At 42.4% G+C, this 19,588-nt stretch overlaps 1 protein-coding gene across 1 annotated transcript in view; it reads left to right on the forward strand.

The window, feature by feature from the left end:
- Positions 1-19,588, forward strand: part of SETD1A (SET domain containing 1A, histone lysine methyltransferase) — a 350,806-nt gene that overhangs the window by 108,107 nt on the left and 223,111 nt on the right. The window contains exons 4-6 of the mRNA XM_033946630.1: positions 2,323-2,593; positions 13,949-14,061; positions 14,289-14,527. Of these exons, the coding sequence (XP_033802521.1) occupies positions 2,323-2,593; positions 13,949-14,061; positions 14,289-14,527 (623 nt within the window). The remainder of the gene's footprint in view (positions 1-2,322; positions 2,594-13,948; positions 14,062-14,288; positions 14,528-19,588) is intronic.

Here is a 19,588-nt window from a genome sequence, read left to right on the forward strand (position 1 = left end):
CGGATATGGATCCTGATGGATGTCCTTGATCTTGGAGAGGACACGACTGTGCGCAAGCTAAGCCCTCCGTGCTTTTGGCGGTGATCATGGAATCCCTTCAGGAATTAAAGATAGATTCCATAGTCCTCTGCTACACAGTGTTCGCTTATGAGCAGCACAGAGGCACAGACCTCCTGTTTTCCAGCTCTTTGGTCCTCCGAAAGTGGATTCACGCATGGCGCAGGTTACAAAGCATACTTCCCTTCCCACCTTCCCAGTAAAGGAGGCATAGTATTAAAGGATGCCCAGGACTGGATTTTATTCATAAGCTCTTTGAAGTTGAAGCCTCTGGTTTGAAAGCAGCTGCTGCGGCATATTTTAATTTCCGGGGTTGCAACTCCAAGTAGCGCTACGATCTGGAGACTATTATTGGGAAGGATCTCCAGTTTTTAATGTCTGGGGTGGATTAAGTAGTTGATGTTCTGTATGACTTTTTCAGAGTCACAAGCAAAATGTCTGCTTATTCCATTTCCGCCTTCAGGATGCTGTGGATCAGACAGTGGCAGGAGATTCCTCCTCTAAGGTGATCTTGAGTAAATTACCATTTAAGGGACATTTACTTTTTGGGAAAGGTCTGGATGATCATGTGGTCAGCGTGCAGGATCGTAAGCCAAAGTTCTTACTGGACAGCAGACCATGAGCCCTTAGAGGGTCGGGTTACAGTACTTCCAATGCTTCCAAACTTGGTGTGCTCAGAGGAGTGAGGACCAGAGCTTGGCACCGATCTCTGTGGTACTCGCCTTCATGCAGGAAGATCTGGAAAAAAGCCTAGTGGTTGGTTCTCTGAATGTTCAGATTGCGGAGCTCTCCTGTTTTGGGCCTAGGATTAATAAGAGCACCGTAGCCGCACATCCAGGTTTTTGAAAGGTGCATTATACCTCCGCCGTTTGGTGTGACAGCCTTTTCCAACGTGGAATCTTAATCTGGTCCTCTGGGCACTGGTGAAAGTGCCCTATGAACTTCTGGAGCAAGCTTCCCTGAAGGATCTCGCCATCTATATGGGTTTTTTTTATAGTGATTACCTCTGTGTGATGAGTATCGAAATTTCAGGTTTTATGCTGCAGAGATCCATTTCTCAGAATTTTGGATTCAGATGTAGTCTTATGCACAGCCCCATTTTTCTTACTGAAAGTGGTTTCCAGCTTCCACATCAGTCAAGAAGTCTGCTTACCTGCCTTCACTCCTTTGGGATTGAGAGAGAGTGATCAGGTGTTGAAATCGTTGGATGTGCGCAAGACTCTTACTGGGGTATCTAGAGGTTACAAACAGATTTTGGTTGTTGGATCATCTGTTCATACTGACTACAGCTGCCCGTAAAGGTCATCCAGCCTTGTAATCAACAATTTCAAGATGGAGCTGTATGGCCGTTTCAGCCTACATCATAAGCAGAAAATGTCTATAAAAGTGCACTGAACTAGAAGCATAGCTTCATGAGCAGAATCTTCTTCGGTGTCCCCAGAAGAAATCTGTAAAGCTGTCACCTGATCGCCTCGGCATATGTTTACAAAGTTTTACAGGGTAGATGTGGTGGCCAGATAGAACTCTGCATTCAGATCATCAGTTCTGACAGCAGGCTCATATGTCTCACCAGGCTAAATTTGGGGGACAGCTTTGATACTTTCCACAAGTTCAGGAATGGAGTGTCTGTTGCACTAGAAGAAAAGATTAGGTTCTTACCTTGTTAATCTTCTTTCTAGTAAACAGACACTCCATTCCTGAAGCCCGCCCTGTCAGATGTGCATTTGCTTACTTTACTGTCTCAGAGATGCCGGGGAATCCAAACATCTTGTTTCTTTCCTTTGTCCAACCTTGACAAGGATAGAGGAAGCGACTGCTGTGTTGAGGAAGCTAGGGGGTATCTTTAAAAACTCCCACACTCTTAGTGCAGGTTGCACTCAAGTTGGTGACTTGTTTTTCACCTTGTTATATATTGCCAGTGGTTAAATTTTATTTATCTGTTAATATGTTTAATGATATTAGCAGAGCAGACATGTTGCTCAGGATGTGTCCTGTACCCCTCCATGTTCTTTTTCTCTTCAGGACTTACCATCTGCTTTGGTATGAACTGAGGAATTGGATAGCCCAGAAGGCTAGGAGACAGAGCAAAAGAATGCTAATGAAGCTCCCTTCAAAAATTCTCGTGAGAACAGACTGACTTACCCACAAATTCAGGAATGGAGTGTGTGTCTACCAGAAAGAAAATTGAGGTAAGAACCTAATGTTTCCTTGTATAGGACCTGTATTCTGTACTAATGACAGCAACTTCTGCTTACCTATTTGCAGCTGGATGAGTTCTATGTTGGCCAAATACCCCTGAAGGAGGTGACTTTTGCCCGACTCAATGACAACATCAAGGAACAGTTCCTGGCTGATATGTGTAAGAAACATGGGGACATCGAAGAGATTGAGATCCTCTATAACCCCAAAAACCGCAAGCACTTGGGGCTTGCTAAGGTAGTTTTCACCAACACACGAGGGGCCAAGGAAACAGTCAAAAACCTTCACAACACCTCTGTCATGGGCAACATCATCCATGCACAGCTGGACATAAAAGGTGAGAGATTCAAATACTTCACAAAGATTTTCTTCTTTGTGAAGCATGTTTCAAGGCATTAGGATTAAAAATAATAATGCCATTTAAAATAAATTTGTAATTCCGGTGGTATTTAAAAGAAGCAAATAATTAAGACTTCTCCTTTTGTATTTTCTGTAAAAATATTAAAGTTTTTGAAGCATTCAAAAGCTGGTGCCTACTTAGGTTGCAATGTTAATCCAAAGTAAATCAACAGTACTACTGTTCATCATAAGTAACCCCTTCTATCCTATACAGTTTACGGTTTTATACTTGTTATACCGCCTTTAAGACCAAATTCATTCTGCAATTTACATAATAAAAACAATAAAACCCCGGAGAGGAATTCCATAAATAGAAGTCCAAAGCCCACCTCATAAATACATACCCTTAAAAATTCCTATATATTTATTCAATATGTGTATTCTTTGCTTTCACAGATTTCATCATTCATCTCCCTAACCATCTACTATATTCTACTTCAGCCCCAAAAGCCAACTGAAAGTAATAAGTTTTGAAATGTTTTCTAAACCGAACTACAGAAAGTTTTTTTTCTTAACTCCTGGGGGAGATTGTTCTACAAAATTGGAGCTAAATAATAAAAGGCAGTATTACGAGTACCAGTCAGATGAGCCTTTTATACTGCAGGCTTACATTGGTTTGTCCTCAAGAATTATGCTCACAACTTGACAAATGCGAGTTACCTTGAAGCTTTGCAAGTGGAGAAAGTTGACCTTAGGTTTCCAGAGAGGAGAATGGTTATCTTTACAGTTGCAGGCAGATTGCTTCAGAAAACCCATCACTACAGCCAGAGTTAGTTTGCCACAGAGGAAATCAGTGCTATAGTTATGGCCAAAATATTTAAGATTGAAAATGTCTAAAGTCATACTGGATTCTAAACTAACATTTGAGAGTCATACAAAAATTTTCTAGATAGTTCATTTATCTAACTTACACAAATTGTGATCTATCTGTTTTTCACTGGAAATGCAAAGATTCAGAATTATTGCTCAAGCTATTTTATTACCACAGTTGGATTATTGCAATTCTTTATATAATTCAATCTCTTTAAAATTATAGAGACTACAGCTTTTGCAAAATACTATGAGATTTGATTTTTAAATTAGGAAAATTTGAAAGGATTACACCTCTTATAAATAAACTAAGGGCTACATCTGCTGACTTTCTTGTGTGTGTAAGTGGCTGTTCTTTTTAATAGCATTCTTTTCTCTTATTTAATTTTACTGACATCACCTCGATTTGCTTGGCAAATTAGGCAATTTGATCAAATATTAATAAACCATAAGCCATACATTGGTTTACATTAAACTCATGCATGTATTTTAAAATCACGTCTGACTTTTAAATGAGTGGGATAAATACAAATGAATTCTGTATGGAAGGCATGGAACCAAACAAGCTTAGTGGTGATTAGATGGCAACACCAGTAGGGCAGAGTTCTATGGTCTGTGCCCTGAAAATGGCAAGGACAAATCAAGATCAAATATGCATATATAGTATCACATCATACCATTTGAATTTATCTTGTTGGGCCAACTAGATTTGACCTTAAGGTCTTTAACTGCCGTCATCTGCTATGTTATGTCAAATGATTTCATGGTGATAATGCAAAAGATTTAGGGTGCTTACTTGTATTTCCTAGTAATTGGTTGAATTCAAGATGGAGACAGAAATTTGATTTAGATTTCCCTTCTATGAAAAATATTGCTGAAAAATATTGGAGGGCAGACTTAGGCATATCAAAACATAATAATCTGGAATAATAATAATAACAGCTTATATACCGCAATACCGTGAAGTTCTATGCGGTTTACAAAGATTAAGCAAAGGTACAAATTGATTGAGTTTATTCAGGTACTCAAGCATTTTTTCCTGTCTGTGCAGGCAGGCTCACAATAATCACCATCCTATTTGCATTTTAGAAAGGTTTAAAAACATTCTTGTTTTCCAGTATTAATCAACTATAATTGATTTATGAAGTAATTGTTGGTAATTCCTTCTTTAAACTTAATTATCAGTCTTGAATATTGAAATTTTTCTGAAAGTCCTCTATTTTTAGGACCAATTGTACTATTAATTAATTTTGTTTGGAAAACTATTTTGTAACTCCCTTCATGGAGAAGGTTTTTCTATTCATTGTAATCTGCTTCTTTGGTATAAAATCAAAATATTCTGTTACGTCCCTTCTGGATTCCATATGCTAGGTGTTCAATCTCAACCCACAGTGCAAGTGTTGTAGAAATCCACATCTTTTCTGAACACATGCTCCACCTCCCTAGGCTGAAAGTCAGCAAACAACCTTAGTTTCAATTTCTGCAAGTAGTCCAAGCAGAACTACTTTTGCTTTGCTTCCATTTCTTATTTTTTTGCTTAAAGTTCTTTTTTTGGTGTCTTCAGTGCCTTGAGACTCCTCCCTGGTGGTCCTTTGTTGGAGAAAAGGATGCAGGAAGTTCTGGTGGATCTGTGGAGCCAGCCTGCTGTGTGCCACCCTCATCAAGTTCCCAGGGTCCTTTCCCGTGGAAGTCTGCTGGCCGGTGATTCTGTCACAGATTTCTAGCACAGGCTTTGTATGTGTGGACAGAAACTCACCTAGGTTTCAAGGCGCAAGCTTCCTTTCCCGCCTTTGACCACGTGACAGAGGATTAGTGGAGGCGGGGGTTGTAGTTGCTCTCTGGCTGGCTGGCAGTTCGAAGATCTTCATTCCTGTACGTTTGGAAAGTCCTTTTTCTCCACTCAGTTGCTTTTAAAACGCTGACAGACAAAGGTACTACAAAGACTGTGAGTACATCCATTATTTCCTTTGGAAACTTCGGGGGGTGGCTTATGGATTGATTTAAACTTCGTTTTTTAAGTTTCTGTGGGTAGGTTTCAGGTCCCTCACCTCCCCAGACTCCAACTGCTATATTTTTATTTTTGGGTTTTGTTTATTTTTGCTGTTTTTGGCATGAATTTGTGACGGCCATCTTGTATTTTAAAATCGATCTTTTTTTTTCTCACTTTGATTTCTGCCTCGAAAACCCCCTCAATGTCCTAACCAGTCAAATCCAATTTAACTCAAAATTGATTGGGATGGACTCCACAGCCCCATATCTATTGAATGTGGACATTGATTGCACCGGATCAGCAATTGCTTACAGTGTGTCTTAGCACCCTAGAGGAGAGTGCGGGAGCTTTGGACTTCACCGCCTCTATGTCCTCTTGGGCTGGGGAGCTGGCCTGTGCCATCCAAAGAAAATCTCACCCAGCGGCCATTCGGGAGACTACTGCAGTACGCCTGCGTTCCGTGTCTGGGGACTTTTTTGATGCGACGCATGTCCCAAAGCAGAGCCTTGCCATGGTTGCAGAGTGGGCCTTTTCACCAGATTTTATTTGGCTCCTCTGAAGAGCGTATCCTCAGACCCCCACTTGTTTGATGCAGCCGTTGGTCATTTTGGGGCTTTTTCAGTCTGTGGCGCAGCTTCCTTTTTGAGAGCTCTCTTGTCTGTCCTTGCCAGACCTCTATTGCAGTTGTCATACTGATTTTATGCTTCTTCTGTCTCCTGCCAGTGTATTTAATTTGGATTCGGCTGATGCCTTTGTTGAGACTGGTCTCCTCGTCTGCCCTGAACATCCGGACTTGGAGGTGCTGATCCTTCTTCACATTTTCAGCGGGCTTCTGTCCATCTCTTTACGGCTGATGTTCTGAAACAGCTCCAATTGGATTTTCCACCTTCCAGGCTTTGGTCCTGGACTGGTCTCCTGTGACTTTTCCATTCCATCCACAGCTCCTGGGTCTGCTTTCAGAACGTGATCTCCAGAAACCTCTTTCCGATCTGCTACAGCTATGTCTATACTTTATCACCTGGATCCTGCTTCTTGGCAGGTATGCACAGCCTAAGGTAGATTCCGCCGTGCAGGTTTTCCAGTGTGCAGCCCTCCTTAGTGATGGGGGAGTGCAGTTTCAGGGCTCTCGGGATCACAGGAGGCTGTTGCCTTACAGAATATTTTTTTTCTAGCATTCTCAGGTAGCTGAGTGGTGGTGGCTGCTTTCTTTATGACACATGCCTGTCATTCCAGCCTGCGCAATGCCTCTGTGGAAATGCATGCCTGTCCCACTGGTGCTAGTTGGTGTGGCTGTGATGCTGGTCGACCTTTATGATCTAATTCAAATTCTTAGTACATTTTCTGCTGGTGCAGAATCTGAGCACTGAACTCTTTGGACTGTCTTTGGATGAGGACGCTGCCTTGAGGATCTCCCTTCAGCGGCCGTCCTTTCAAGAGCCAGGTTCTTCTTGGTATAGGTCTGGATGACCTCTACTTAGATGTTGTGAACGCTGTCTTACGTTGCTCCCTGTGAACCAGTTTTGCTGAACGTTGGAGGGGATCGTTGTTCTCTTCATTTCTTCAGGTATATTCAGGGATACTCAGGTTTTCATTCCCAGGTCTATGATCATGTTACCCCCTGTTCCAATTTCAGGTGTCCTGAGGTTCCTGTGCAATGGCTATGCCATACACACACAGACACAGTCATACACATCCTTGCTCGCAGGCTGTCTTCTACCGTGTTGTCAGGAGTGGATTCGACTTTTGTCAGACACTTGTTAGTACTCCTTTGCCTGCCTCTAGCTTGGTTTCTAGACTCCGGCAAGTGGATGGCAACAGAGACCAGGGTCTGCGAAATTCTGCACCGCCTCTTAGTTTTCGGGATGCTCGACCCTGTTCCAGTCTATGAATGGGGACTTAGGCGGATACTCCTTATTTTTCTCATGCCAGAAGGGCTCAGAGAATTGGAGATATATTCTAGTTCTACAGTCGGTCAATCAAACGTTAATTAGAAAAATGAGAGAGGATTAACCACAAATAAATAGATCCACCAAAAAGGTTAATCAAAAAAGCAAAAAGCCATCTAAATAGATGACCTATACAATAAAGTCAAAATGAAGGAAAAGATCTCAGAATTGCCACTCCAGCGGATCATAATATTATAATCCACATAAGGAATTGTGGTGTGGTTATCTTTCATTGATCAAAAAACCTTCATGACCAATAGTATGATTTAATTCATCATAAATATTAATATTTCACTACTCATTATAATTTAGATAAAATAGTAAAAAATTATCCTATCATAAATATGTTTTTTTATAAAGATTTTTCTTTTTCTTTTACTTTTACAAAAAACTGTGCAAATTCGCAAGTCTCAAAAGGTGCAAAACGGCAACTGCCAAATAGTTTTAACTGTGCAAATTAGCAAAACACAGAAAATGCAGCAGAGCTGCTGCTCTTGTGCAAATAAGCAAAATAGAGAAAAGACATATCAGAAAGCCAAAAGGCACTTATCTTGTAGTTTAGTAATGCAAGATATATTGCTTAGTCCCCATGAACTGTATCCGACGGGTTTTGATTAATTTACGGGTTAAAGCATTTGTCGTTTGCTTTAACCCGTAAATTAATCAAAACCCTGAGGAAGCCGCATGACAGCGGCGAAACGGGTTCCCGTTGGATACAGTTCATGGGGTCTAAGCAATATATCTTGCATTACTAAACTACAAGATTAAATGCCTTTTGGCTTTCTGATATGTCTTTGCTCTATTTTGCTTATTTGCACAAGAGCAGCAGCTCTGCTGCATTTTCTGTGTTTTGCTAATTTGCACAGTTAAAACTATTTGGCAGTTGCTGTTTTGCACCTTTTGAGACTTGCGAATTTGCACAGTTTTTTGTAAAAGAAAAGAAAAATCTTTATTAAAAAAACATATTTATGATAAGATAATTTTTTACTATTTTATCTAAATTATGATGAGTAGTGAAATATTAATATTTATGATGAATTAAGTCATACTATTGGTCAAGAAGGTTTTTTGATCAATGAAAGATAACCACGCCACAATTCCTTATGTGGATTATAATATTATGATCCGCTGGAGTGGCAATTCTGAGATCTTTTCCTTCATTTTGACTTTATTGTATAGGCCATCTATTTAGATGGCTTTTTGCTTTTTTGATTAACCTTTTTGGTGGATCTACAGTCGGTCACCCACTTCTTGCGAATTCCCTTTTTCCAAATGGACAATGGAGTACATAGTGCTAGCTGCTGTCTCGAGGGGAGTTTCTAATAGTGCTGCCCGATTCACGATTTAAATCGGTTCACCGGTTCACTTCGGGTGAATTGATTCGAATGGATTCAAAACAAAAAAAAAAATTTGGCTTCCTGATTCAGACCCTCCCCCTCGCCCCCTAAAGCAGGAGCAGCAGCGCTGTTCTTGCTGGCTGGCTGCTGCCGCATTTGCTTTAGAGGGCGAGGAGGGAGGGTCAGTCAGGAAATGCTGTTGTCGGCTTCCCCCCTGTCCTCCCTGAATGACTGCGCATCCCCTCCCCCCCCCCCCCCGGGAAGGCCTCTGTGTTCCCCCTGGCCTCCCCGCACCGTTTACCTTATAGCTTCAGCCTGCAGCGAAGATCACGGTTACAACGTCATTGCAAAGTGCTTTAAGCTGTTTCCTTTGCCTCTGATGTCAGAGGAGGGGCGGGACTGCAGCAGAGGAAACAGCTCAAAGCACTTTGCAAAGACGCTGTAACTGCGATCTTCGCTGCAGGCTGAAGCTATAAGATAGACAGTGCAGGGAGGCCAGGGGAAACACGGAGGCCTTCGTGGGGGGGGGGGGGTTGCGCAGTCCTTCGGGGGGGGGGGGGGGTCAGGCCTTTAAGGGGGGAACAGGCTAGAGATGGTGGCACTGGCCTTCAGGGGGGGACAAGCCTTTAAGGGGGGACAGACCTTCAAGGGGAGAACAGGCAAGGGATGGTGGCATAGGCCTTCAGGGATGGGGGACAGACCTTCAGGGACGGGGGGACAGGCCTTCAGGGGTGGGGGGAAAGGCTTTCAGGAGTGGGGTGCAGGCCTTCAGGGGAGGGGGCTCTGGTGTAGAAGTACACGGAGGGAGGGAAGGGGGGTTCAAAGAGATGTGCATATGCCGGACTTTGGGGGGGGAAGAAATAATGGGTCTAAAAATAGTGGAGACAATGGGAATTAGGGAGGGAAGGGACAGAAAGGGAGAGAAGTTGGACACAAGGGAGGGTAGTTAGGAAAAGAAAGGGAGAGATGGTGGACCCTGGGGTGGTGGGTGAGGAGGGAAAGATGCTGGATGAAAGGGTAGTTGAGAAAAGATGGATCTGTGGATGGAGACGAAAAAAAGGAAAGATGCCAGATCTCCGGGGGAGGGAAGGGAAACGGAAGGGGAGGACAGAGATAGAAGATTGATAGTTAGCACGGAGAAAGAAGAAAAGAAGGAGACCCTGGCAAGCAAGTTATCAGAAGCCAACCAGAGCCTGGGACCAAGATTTGAATATTGACCAGACAACAAAAGGTAGAAAAATAATTTTATTTTCTGTTTTCTGATTACAATATGTCAAACTTGAAAAGTGTATCCTGCCAGAACTGGTGATAGACAGCAAACGTGAGCTAGAATTTAACAGATAGAGGAAAAGTCCTTTTTGTTTCTTTATTTTGTTTACACCACAGCGCCAGTGTGGTTAGAAGGCAAAGGGGGTGAACAGGCTATAAAATAAACTCACCAGGATATTTGAAAAAACACCCAATTGGGCAGGAAAATCGAATCGAAAAACCAATTCAATAGGCTGATTCGAATCAAAATTTTTTTTCCTGAATCGGGCAGCACTAGTTTCCAGTGTCTTTGGATCTCCCAGAGGTTTACCTCCATATTTCATTCTGCCCAGAGGTTTCTAGGTTTCCATGTTCTGCAACTGCATTTCCCCTTGGCCTTGTGACTGTTCACGCATTTTTGTCGAAATGATTGTAGTTGAGGCAGTTTTCTGCCAGCAGGGGTTCTCCATCCACCCTTCTTGGGACAGCGGGTGCTCCAGGCTGTTTCTCATTGGGTGTATGAAGGCACGGTAGGGATGGTAGTGACTCTGCTGCAGGCGTTGGCAAGTTCATGAAGAGACACTTGGTGTCCTCCCAGTCCCTGGAGTTTCTGGGGCCTTTCTTCATCTTCTGACAGGGACGTGTGTTTCTTCTCAGGGCAAGTAGTCAGAATATTCATCAACAGAATTTTTTTGGACTGCCCGGCTCTCTTGGCCTGGTTTTATCTGCAGGTTTTGGGTCTCAGGCAGCCACCTTGGATGCGATCCCCCTAGTTCAGAGCACCCAGGCACCCTTGACGGGATTCCCTTCACTCTTGGTGATCTCCGCTAAGTTTTTCCCCCCCTTTAGAGACTTTATTTCCTGGACGACCCAGTTGGCAGCAATTTGAGCTGGTGGCTTTAGGGGGTGGCTCTTGGCCATGGCTAGCTTCTTCAGATTTCAGAGTGGATAACTCTTTGTATGGATGCCAGCCTGTTGGGTTGTGGGCTCTTTGTGGGGCCCACTCCATTTAGGGGTAGTGGACTCCTGATCTGTTGATTGACCTATAGTCTTGAGCTTCTGGAAATTCAGATTGTGCTACTTGCTCTCCAGCTCCTTCAGAAAGCCCAATGGTGCAAATTTCTTTGATGGCACAACAGTGGCGTATGTACTTCACAAGGAAGCTCTAGTACTCTTTCCCTTGGACTAGAAAGCTTAGTGGCGTTCCTCTGGGCAGAAGAGCTTCTTCTGTCTTCCTCAGCAGCCCATGGGGCCGCAGTTTTATGTTCCGGCAGTGACCCTCGGCTGATAGTTCCTCTCTCAGAAGCCGCTCTGTTGGCTCTTACAAGAGCTGGAGTTCGCTGGCTTCGGCAGAGATCTTGAAGGCTGGGTGCCTTTTCGGTTGCCGAACAACATGGAAGCTAGGTCCGGATTCCTTGGTTTGGCCTTGGCTGGCTCACGAGTTCCTGTAAGATGTTTCCTCCATGGTCTCTGGTTGATTGGGTCTTCCGCTGGATAGAGTCGCATCCAGGCCTTGGGGTGTCTAGTGGCTCTGGATTGGTCTCACTGCCCATGGTATGCAGTTCTCATACATTTTTGGTGGGATAGAGGCTCCGGCTCCCTTTTCTTTGATATCTTCTCAGTCAGGGACCGGTATCTATGGAGTACCCTCAGCATTTTGGTCTTACTGCATGGCTCTTGAGCGCTCAGTCTTGATGATGAGCGGTTATTTGGAGGTAGTTTTCTTGACTCTTTTGCGCTCAAAGTTCCCTCTACTATGGCTTCCTCTGCCAAAGCCTGGTAGGCTTTCTCACAGTAGAGTTCTAGGAATCGGGTGGAGCCTCCCAGTTAGGTAGTTCTGGCTTTCCTTCTGGAGGGTTTAGACAGAAGTCTGGCAGTAGCCTCCCTGAAAGTTCAGGTTGCAGGCTTTGTGTGTTTTTGAGTGTGCTGAGGCACTAGTTTGCTTACTGCTCTTTCAGATGTGACGAGGTGTATGAGGGGGATGCTTTGTCTGCGTCTTCCTTTGTGTCTTCCTTTCCCTTCATGGAATCTTAACATTCCCTTGGTGAGGGCCCCTTTGAAAGTCGGTTTTTATGGTCATCGTTGTCTCATCATGGTGTATTTTAGAGTTTCTGCTCTTTTGTGCAAGGAACCCTTTCTCTGTTGTTTCGGACGCGGGTGTCTTTCTCTGTACTGTACCTTCCTTTTTGCTGCAGGTGGTCTTGGCCTTCGAAGCCAATCAGGAGGTTAAGTTGCTGGCATTTCATCCAACAAGTTGGAGCACATAGATCAGATTTTCTGCAATTTGGATGTCTGGAGGGTCTTGCTCCTTTATTTGGTAAGGAAATTGAGTTCAGGCTGTCTTATCGCCTTTTTGTTCTCACAACTGCGCCTCACCGTGATAGGCCGGCATCCAAGTCCTCAGTCATTCGATGGATTAGAATGGCCATTTTGAGACTTTTGTCACCCGTGGTAAGCAGCCGCCAATCTCGTTTACAGCATTTGACGAGAAGTGTGGCTGCGTCGTGGGGGGCATTTATTTATTTATTTTAAAAATTTCTATACCGTTTTATTTGCAGGGTGGTTTCTTGGTGCTCTCTTCATATTTTTGCCTGGTTTTACTGAGTTTCAAGTTTATTATTTCTCTTGATTAATCGCTTAATCAATATTCTAAGCGATGAACATTTTAAAATATATTCAATGAGAGACAAACAATACAAACTTAAACTGAGTTGTGGCAGCGCATTCTGATGCCATTTTTGGGACCTCTGGTTTGATGGCAGGCTCTTCTGTCCCTCCCTAGCTACTGTGGCTTTGGTTTGTCACCTAGCATATGGAATCCGGAAGGGCCGTAGCAGAATGGAAGATTAAGTTTATACCTTCGATAATCTTCTTTTTGTTAGTCCCTGTAAGATTCCATATGATCTGCCCTTTCTGTCTTCACTCAGTTGTTGGAGTAGCCTGCTCCTTTCTGCCTCGGTCATTCTCATTAGAGGTTTGAAGTTTTTCCAGGAAGTTGGCAGGTCCTGTGTAGAGTTTCTGTGAGTGTATACTTTACTTAAGGCCTTTTTGGGGATGCTCGCTGCACACAAAAGGTTAGAATGCATTGGTCCTCAATGGTTTTTTTTCTGTTGTCTTTGTGCCTGTTTCTCACTTAATATTTTGCAGAGCAAGCCAGTTTATGGTTTACTTATGTTGATGGGGATTCTCCCCCATTCCCCCTTGTCCTGGATTTGCAGGTATGTGCTTGACTTTGGGACTGAACTAAGGTTGTTTGCTGACTTAGCCTAAGGGGGTAGAGCATGTGTTTAGAAAAGATATAGATTTCTGCAACACCTGAACTGCGGCTTGGGACTGAACACCTAGCTTATGGAATCATCCAGGGACTATCAAGATTATCGAAGGAACTATAAACCTAATCTTGGTATAGAACAGAAAGAAAGTATAGTATTGGCTGCTGCTGTGACCACTGAAACTGGTAGAAGAGGACAGAGGTGCAAAGAAAAAAGAGAATATAGAATAAATGAGAAAATCAGTGGTGGTGTACATTGCTCTTTCTGATTTTTGCTGACACACGTGTACTTGAAAAATATTTATGTGCAAGTTTTGAGGCTTAATGTGATGTGTGTGGTATAGGCTATGTTCACAATAAAGCCAGCAAAAATTCTGTGTGCAGAGTTGCTAGATGTGTGTGCTCCCTTTCCAATTCATGGTGTGTTTAAACATAAGTGCAGTTTAGAGTGAACACTGTGTAAGGTGAAGGGAATGATATGTACTGGGGCGATAATGCATAGTGGCACTGGTATTTCCAAGTTAGTATTGCCTGTTCCATTATTAGCAATTTTTGATAGAATTCTTGAAGAATCAGTGTAAAACATGAATATAGTATGGACAGCTACAGTGAAGGACACATGAATACGATGTTTGTATAAATGGTCACCTTTTTTTTCCCTCTCTCACTGTCCCCAACTGTCTTGCTACAGGACAGCAAAGAATGAAGTACTATGACTTGATTGTTAGTGGTTCTTACACGCCTCAGACTGTACCCACAAGTGGGAAGGCACTGACAGAGAAGTTCCTGCCTCAGAATGAAGTGGTAAGGAAAGATTGCTCCTTTGTTAGATCGACACTCCACTGGCGAGGGAAAAGTATAGCAGAGGAAGCTAACTATGGCATATATATAAGATTTTACAATACAGTTTTCTCATTAGGTTTAAGTGTTGTATTATATTTGTTACAAAATAAGTGTGTCTCTAGAATGACTGGACCTGTCCTTTTTTTTTTTTTTTTGTATTTATTTTTCTTGCCTATCTATCATTGCAGTCTGACACCCGTCGGCGCATATCCACTGATTCTTCCTGCCTTTCCAACATTCTGCCTTCTACCCCAGGCAATGGCACCCCTTCCTCCCAGGAAGTATCCGTCTCCAGTGGACGGCCAGACACCCCTGGATCATATAGCCAGTATACACCCAGCTCCACACAGTCTTGCTCCTCCCAAGACACACCTTACACACCCCGTGGAGGCACCCCATATTCTCAGGATTCTGCCTACTCTAGCAGGTATGTAAGGTCCACTCGTTTATCATATTTACTCCTAGGACTTTAGTGAGGATTTGTTTGCTCTTTATTTTAAGACCAGCCTAAATTTTCAAATCTGTTGTCAGCTAAATTAAGGTAGATTTACAATGTTAAGAAATAAAACTACACTTCCCCCTCCGTATTTGCGGTTTCCATATCTACAGATTCACTTATTTGTGATTTTAAACCTAAAATTCCTTTTTCTTTTTTCAGGCTATTTTAAGCTCTGTAAGCCCCCCATTAAGCCTTACCTGGTGGTCTAGCAGGTTTTTGGGGCAGGAGCGATCTTCCCACGCTCCTGCCCCATGTAGATCGCTCACAGGAAATGGCTCGAGAGACTACGGGAGCTCAAGGCAGCCATTTCCTATGAGCGGTCTGCACGGGGCAGGAGCGTGGGAAGATTGCTCCTGCCCTGAAAATCCGCTACAGCACCAGGTAAGGCTTAAAGGTGGGGGAGGGGGGGGCTTACAGGGCTTAAAATAGCCAGGGGAATCGGGGGTTAGGGGCAGAACTGGCCCGAATATTATTCGCGGGCCAGCTCTGCCCCTAACCATCGCGGATATGAAGGGGGAAGTATAAACCTAATTTTAAGAAAACCCTTTTTTTTTTTTTAGGATTTGTTTGATCCTTAGAACAGAAGTAATCATTTAGATTCTCTCATTTTTCCCCATTCTAATTTTAACTTCATTCTCTGAGGAGATAAGTGTTCCAAATCAAAAGCTGTTTGAGTAAATCAGGGGTGGTATGGTGGTGTTTTGTTAATCACCAGAACGGCTTATTGCAAGTGTTGTATACAAAATAGGCTTCATGTTTTATAAAGAGAGAGGAATTGGGACATCCAGTTAGAGATGTTCACAATTCTCCTGGTATTTTGCAATGGTGTTGGTTTATATTTGGGTCAGCGTCTACCCGCCTCTCTCCTGGACCTTTTTCAGGCTTCCCCTGGACTTACCAAAAGCCCTGGTGGTTCAGTAGTGGGCCGAGATAGGAGGGATCCCTTCTGCCTCCTGTCCTGACTGACTGACACATCCCATCTCCCTCCTGTCACTCAGAATTTTTTAAAAACCTACCTTTAGAGCCCTGGTGGTCCAGCGGTGAACCAGGGCAGTAGTGATCTTCCTATGTTCCTGCCCCATGCAGAGCCATTATTTGAAATCGCTGCAGTGCGTTCTCATGGGAACTCAGAAGGTTGTTGCGAGAGCTCGCGGCAGCCATTTCAGATAGTGGCTCTGTACAGGACAGGAGCATAGGAAGATCACTGCTACCCTGGTTCACCACTGGACCAACAAGTAGGCTTTTGTTTTTTTTTTTAAAGTCTAGGAGGCGGGAGGGAGGATGGGGTGTGTCAGTCAGCAGGGACAGGAGACAGGAGCGATCTCTCCTGTCTTCAAGTTTCAAGTTTATTAAAAGATTTGTTTGAACCGCTTATTCAGGTTTCTAAGCGGTTTACAATATAAAATTACATAAAAACACATTAAAACAAGGGATATTAAATAACATCAAAGTCTGACTTTAAAATCTGTTAAAATGTACGGATCTACATCCAAACAATAGGGTAGTGGGGAAGAACTACAATTATTATAGGAAAGGTGCAACATAGAAGGAAATAACAATAGGAATGCGGAAAAATAGCAGAATGCTTTAATTTTGTCCTTAAAAGGACAGTTGTTTATCCAAAAGCATCTTGGAATAAAAATGTTTTTAACTTTGCTTTAAATTCTTTTAAATCGGACTCGCTACGTAGGTGGTTAGATAGTGAATTCCATAAAGTAGGGGTGGTAACAGCAAAATTATTAAAGCGCAACGTATTAATTGATTTCAGGGAGGGAATAGTAAGGAGATTCTGAGATTTTGATGAGTTATATGGAATTAAAAGTCTATTAATGAAATCTGGTTGGTTATTTGATTTTGTAGTGAATGTTAAAAATAGGATTTTATAACTAATTCTATATACAATGGGAAGCCAATGTGCATTAAACAAAAGAGGTGTAACGTGATCGTATTTTTTTGCTCCACAAATGATCTTAATTGCTGTATTCTGAACAATTTGAAGCCGTCTAATTTCCTTTTTTGTAATGCCCTTATAAAGGGCATTGCAATAATCTATGCAGGAAATTACTAAAGAGTGAATTAGTGTGTTCAGAGAGGCTGGTTCAAGTAACCTAGCCAGGGAATGTATCATTCTGAGTCGATAGAAACATTTCTGAACGACTGTACTAATATGCGAATGATACGAGAATTTACTGTCAAGAGTGACACATAACAGTTTTAAAGTGGGAACAACTTTGATGGGGAAAGATTCGAGCTTCAGAGGAGCCTGAAGTGTGGCTCCATCTTTAAAGGGAAAAAACATAAGTTTAGATTTATTGATATTAAGAGAAAGTTTATTTGAGTCTAACCAAGCCTTGATTTTTCCTAATTTCTGATTGATGATGGCTATTTCTTCTGTGTTGTTGAGATCGATGGGGTGAATCAGTTGCACATCGTCCGCATAGGCGAATATGGTAAAGCCAATGGATTGGCCAACTGTCAGAAGGGACGATAAGAAAATGTTAAAGAGCAATGGTGATAAGATGGATCCCTTCCATATTTAGTGGAAAAGGATAAATTCGGAGGATGTGCTGTTGAAAATGACTTTAGAAGATCTATCTGTAAGATAGGAAACAAACCAGTCCATGACCTGATTGGATATGCCTATTTTGTGAAGCCGTGTTAGAAGCAGGCTATGATCTTTGGTATCAAAAGCAGAGGAAAGATCTAAAGAGATGAGCAGTACTGATTGATGGTGGTCTAGATGATATAGAATTTTGGTAGTGAGTCCTAGCAAAGAAAGTTCTGTAGAGTGGCAATGATGGAAACCAGTTTGGTTAGGGTGAAGTACATTAGTTTTCTCAACGAAATCTGTGATTTGTTGGAAAACTTTTTTCTGTAAGTTTTTGGGCAAATCTTGGGTGCTAATATTGTAATCCTTAATAATAGGATAAATGATTGATTGCTTCCAAGACGTAGGTAAGGACCCAGATGACAGACTTGAATGGATCAAGTCTTTAATGTATGGTCCAAAGATGGGAAAAAACCGTTTTAAAAGGAAGGGGTGGGGGGATGACCTCTGTACTAGTCCCTTTTAAGTTAAGCAAATTAATACACCTTTGTATTTTCTCCAAACTAGGGAGGGTGAAATGAGTACATTTAGAATAGAATAGATTAGTATGGTCATGAGAGCCTAAATGATCTTCTAAAGAATGTGAGGAGGCAGTAGGCGGAAAATTATCTCTGAATTTCTGGATTTTGTCAATGAAAAAAGTTGCAAGAGCTTGAGCTGATGGTGTAAAACTGGATTTAATTATTTCCTTTTTTTTTTGTTGTTAAGGATTTGACAATTGTGTATAATGTGGAAGAGTTTTTAGCTTTCTTGATTTGTTTAGTATAATATTCTCTTTTAGTTCTGTTGATTTCAGATCTGTAATACGCTGCGTGCTCTTTGAATTTGTTAAGATTGAAAAAAGATTTATTATGCCTCCATTTCCATTCAAGAGAACGTAGTTGTTTTTTTAGTAGATTTAAATTTGCAGTGTACCATGGATTTTTTTTGTTTACGGGGAGAGATTGTGAAAGTAACAGCTGGTACGGTAGAGTTTAGAAGATTGACAATTTTTCATCTATAGTGGACCTGGGTAATTGTTCAAAAGAGAGGCTGAAATTAGAAGAGATGTCTGCAGCTTCGAGCTTACTATAGTTCCTAGTTGTAATTATTTTAGGCTTTAGGTTTCTTTGGTAGTTAGAGTGTAATTGTTGAAACGAAATTAAAAAGTGGTCTGTCCATGGGACGGGTGAAATGGCTAGTGTTTGAAAATTGTTAGTTTGAGATATTGGGGTCACTACCATATCTAGCAGCAATGTGGGTGGGGCTGGTTATTAATAGGTAAAGATCCAAGTCTTTTAGCAAAGTAAGGATTTCTGATGTGGAAGCATTGCTGGTGTCATCAAAATGAATGTTGAAGTCACCTAGAATAACGGGATTAACTGAATTGACACAAGAATCCAAGATAATAGATTGTAGATGAGTCAAAGCCGAGATGTTAACTGGAGGAGGGATGTATATTAGTAAAAAATTTGAAGGAGGGGAGGCATTATATCTGACCTCCAAATATTCTATAAAGCTGCTGGCCTACTGCTGGACCACCAGGGCTTATGACAGGCCCAGGGGAGGCCTGCAAGGCATCAGAGGGAGGGGGCTGAGTGCAAAGCCTGGCAAGGGAGGGAGTGGGGTTTGGGTGCAAAGCCTGACAAGGGAGGGAGTGGTGCTTGGGTGCACAGCCTAGCAGGGAGGGAGGGGGACTGGGTGCAGAGCCTGACAGGCAAGGAGGGAGGGGGGCTGGGAGTAGAGCCGGGCAGGAGATAGAGGCTGAGTGCAGAGCCTGGCAGAGCACTTGAATATAACCCACTTGTTTAAATTCGAGTCAACCTTTTTTCCTCCTTTTTTTTTTGGGGGGGGAGTCACCTATGTTTATATTCAGATTGGTTTATATTCAGGTTTCTTGTACAACCCCATTCTATTCCTGAACAAACGAGTAGTCCATCCCATTTCATGAGATCTCTTTTAAGAAGCTTCATTTGCATAGTTTTGCTCCTCTTACCTCCAGACTATCCTTCAACTTCCAGTTGTCTTCCTACAAGCGAGACAGGAGTAGCTAGTCTTTTCTGCTCATGTTTTATTTTTATTTACTTCATTATTTTTTCTGCCTCTTTGCATGATTTCTTTTTCGTGCTGCAGAGGATTCATGCCATGTTTGCAGTGGATGGTTTCAGAGGAGCATCCGTATTCTGTGTGCCGTGTAGCACATGAGGAGGGGCAAAAGCATCATCTTAGTTGAAAACAATTTTTATTGAACAAACAGGGACAGTAACAGGTAATACAACGAAAGGTTGAAGATATGGTCAAAAAAATTTTTGTTTGGTTTATACAGCAACAGCTCCCATTGCAACATCCCCCTCCCAAGAAGAACAGAAAAGGAACAATCAATAAGGACCAAGACCAAAAGA

This window comes from Geotrypetes seraphini, chromosome 5 (assembly GCF_902459505.1).
Source record: "Geotrypetes seraphini chromosome 5, aGeoSer1.1, whole genome shotgun sequence".
NCBI classification, from domain to species: domain Eukaryota; kingdom Metazoa; phylum Chordata; class Amphibia; order Gymnophiona; family Dermophiidae; genus Geotrypetes; species Geotrypetes seraphini.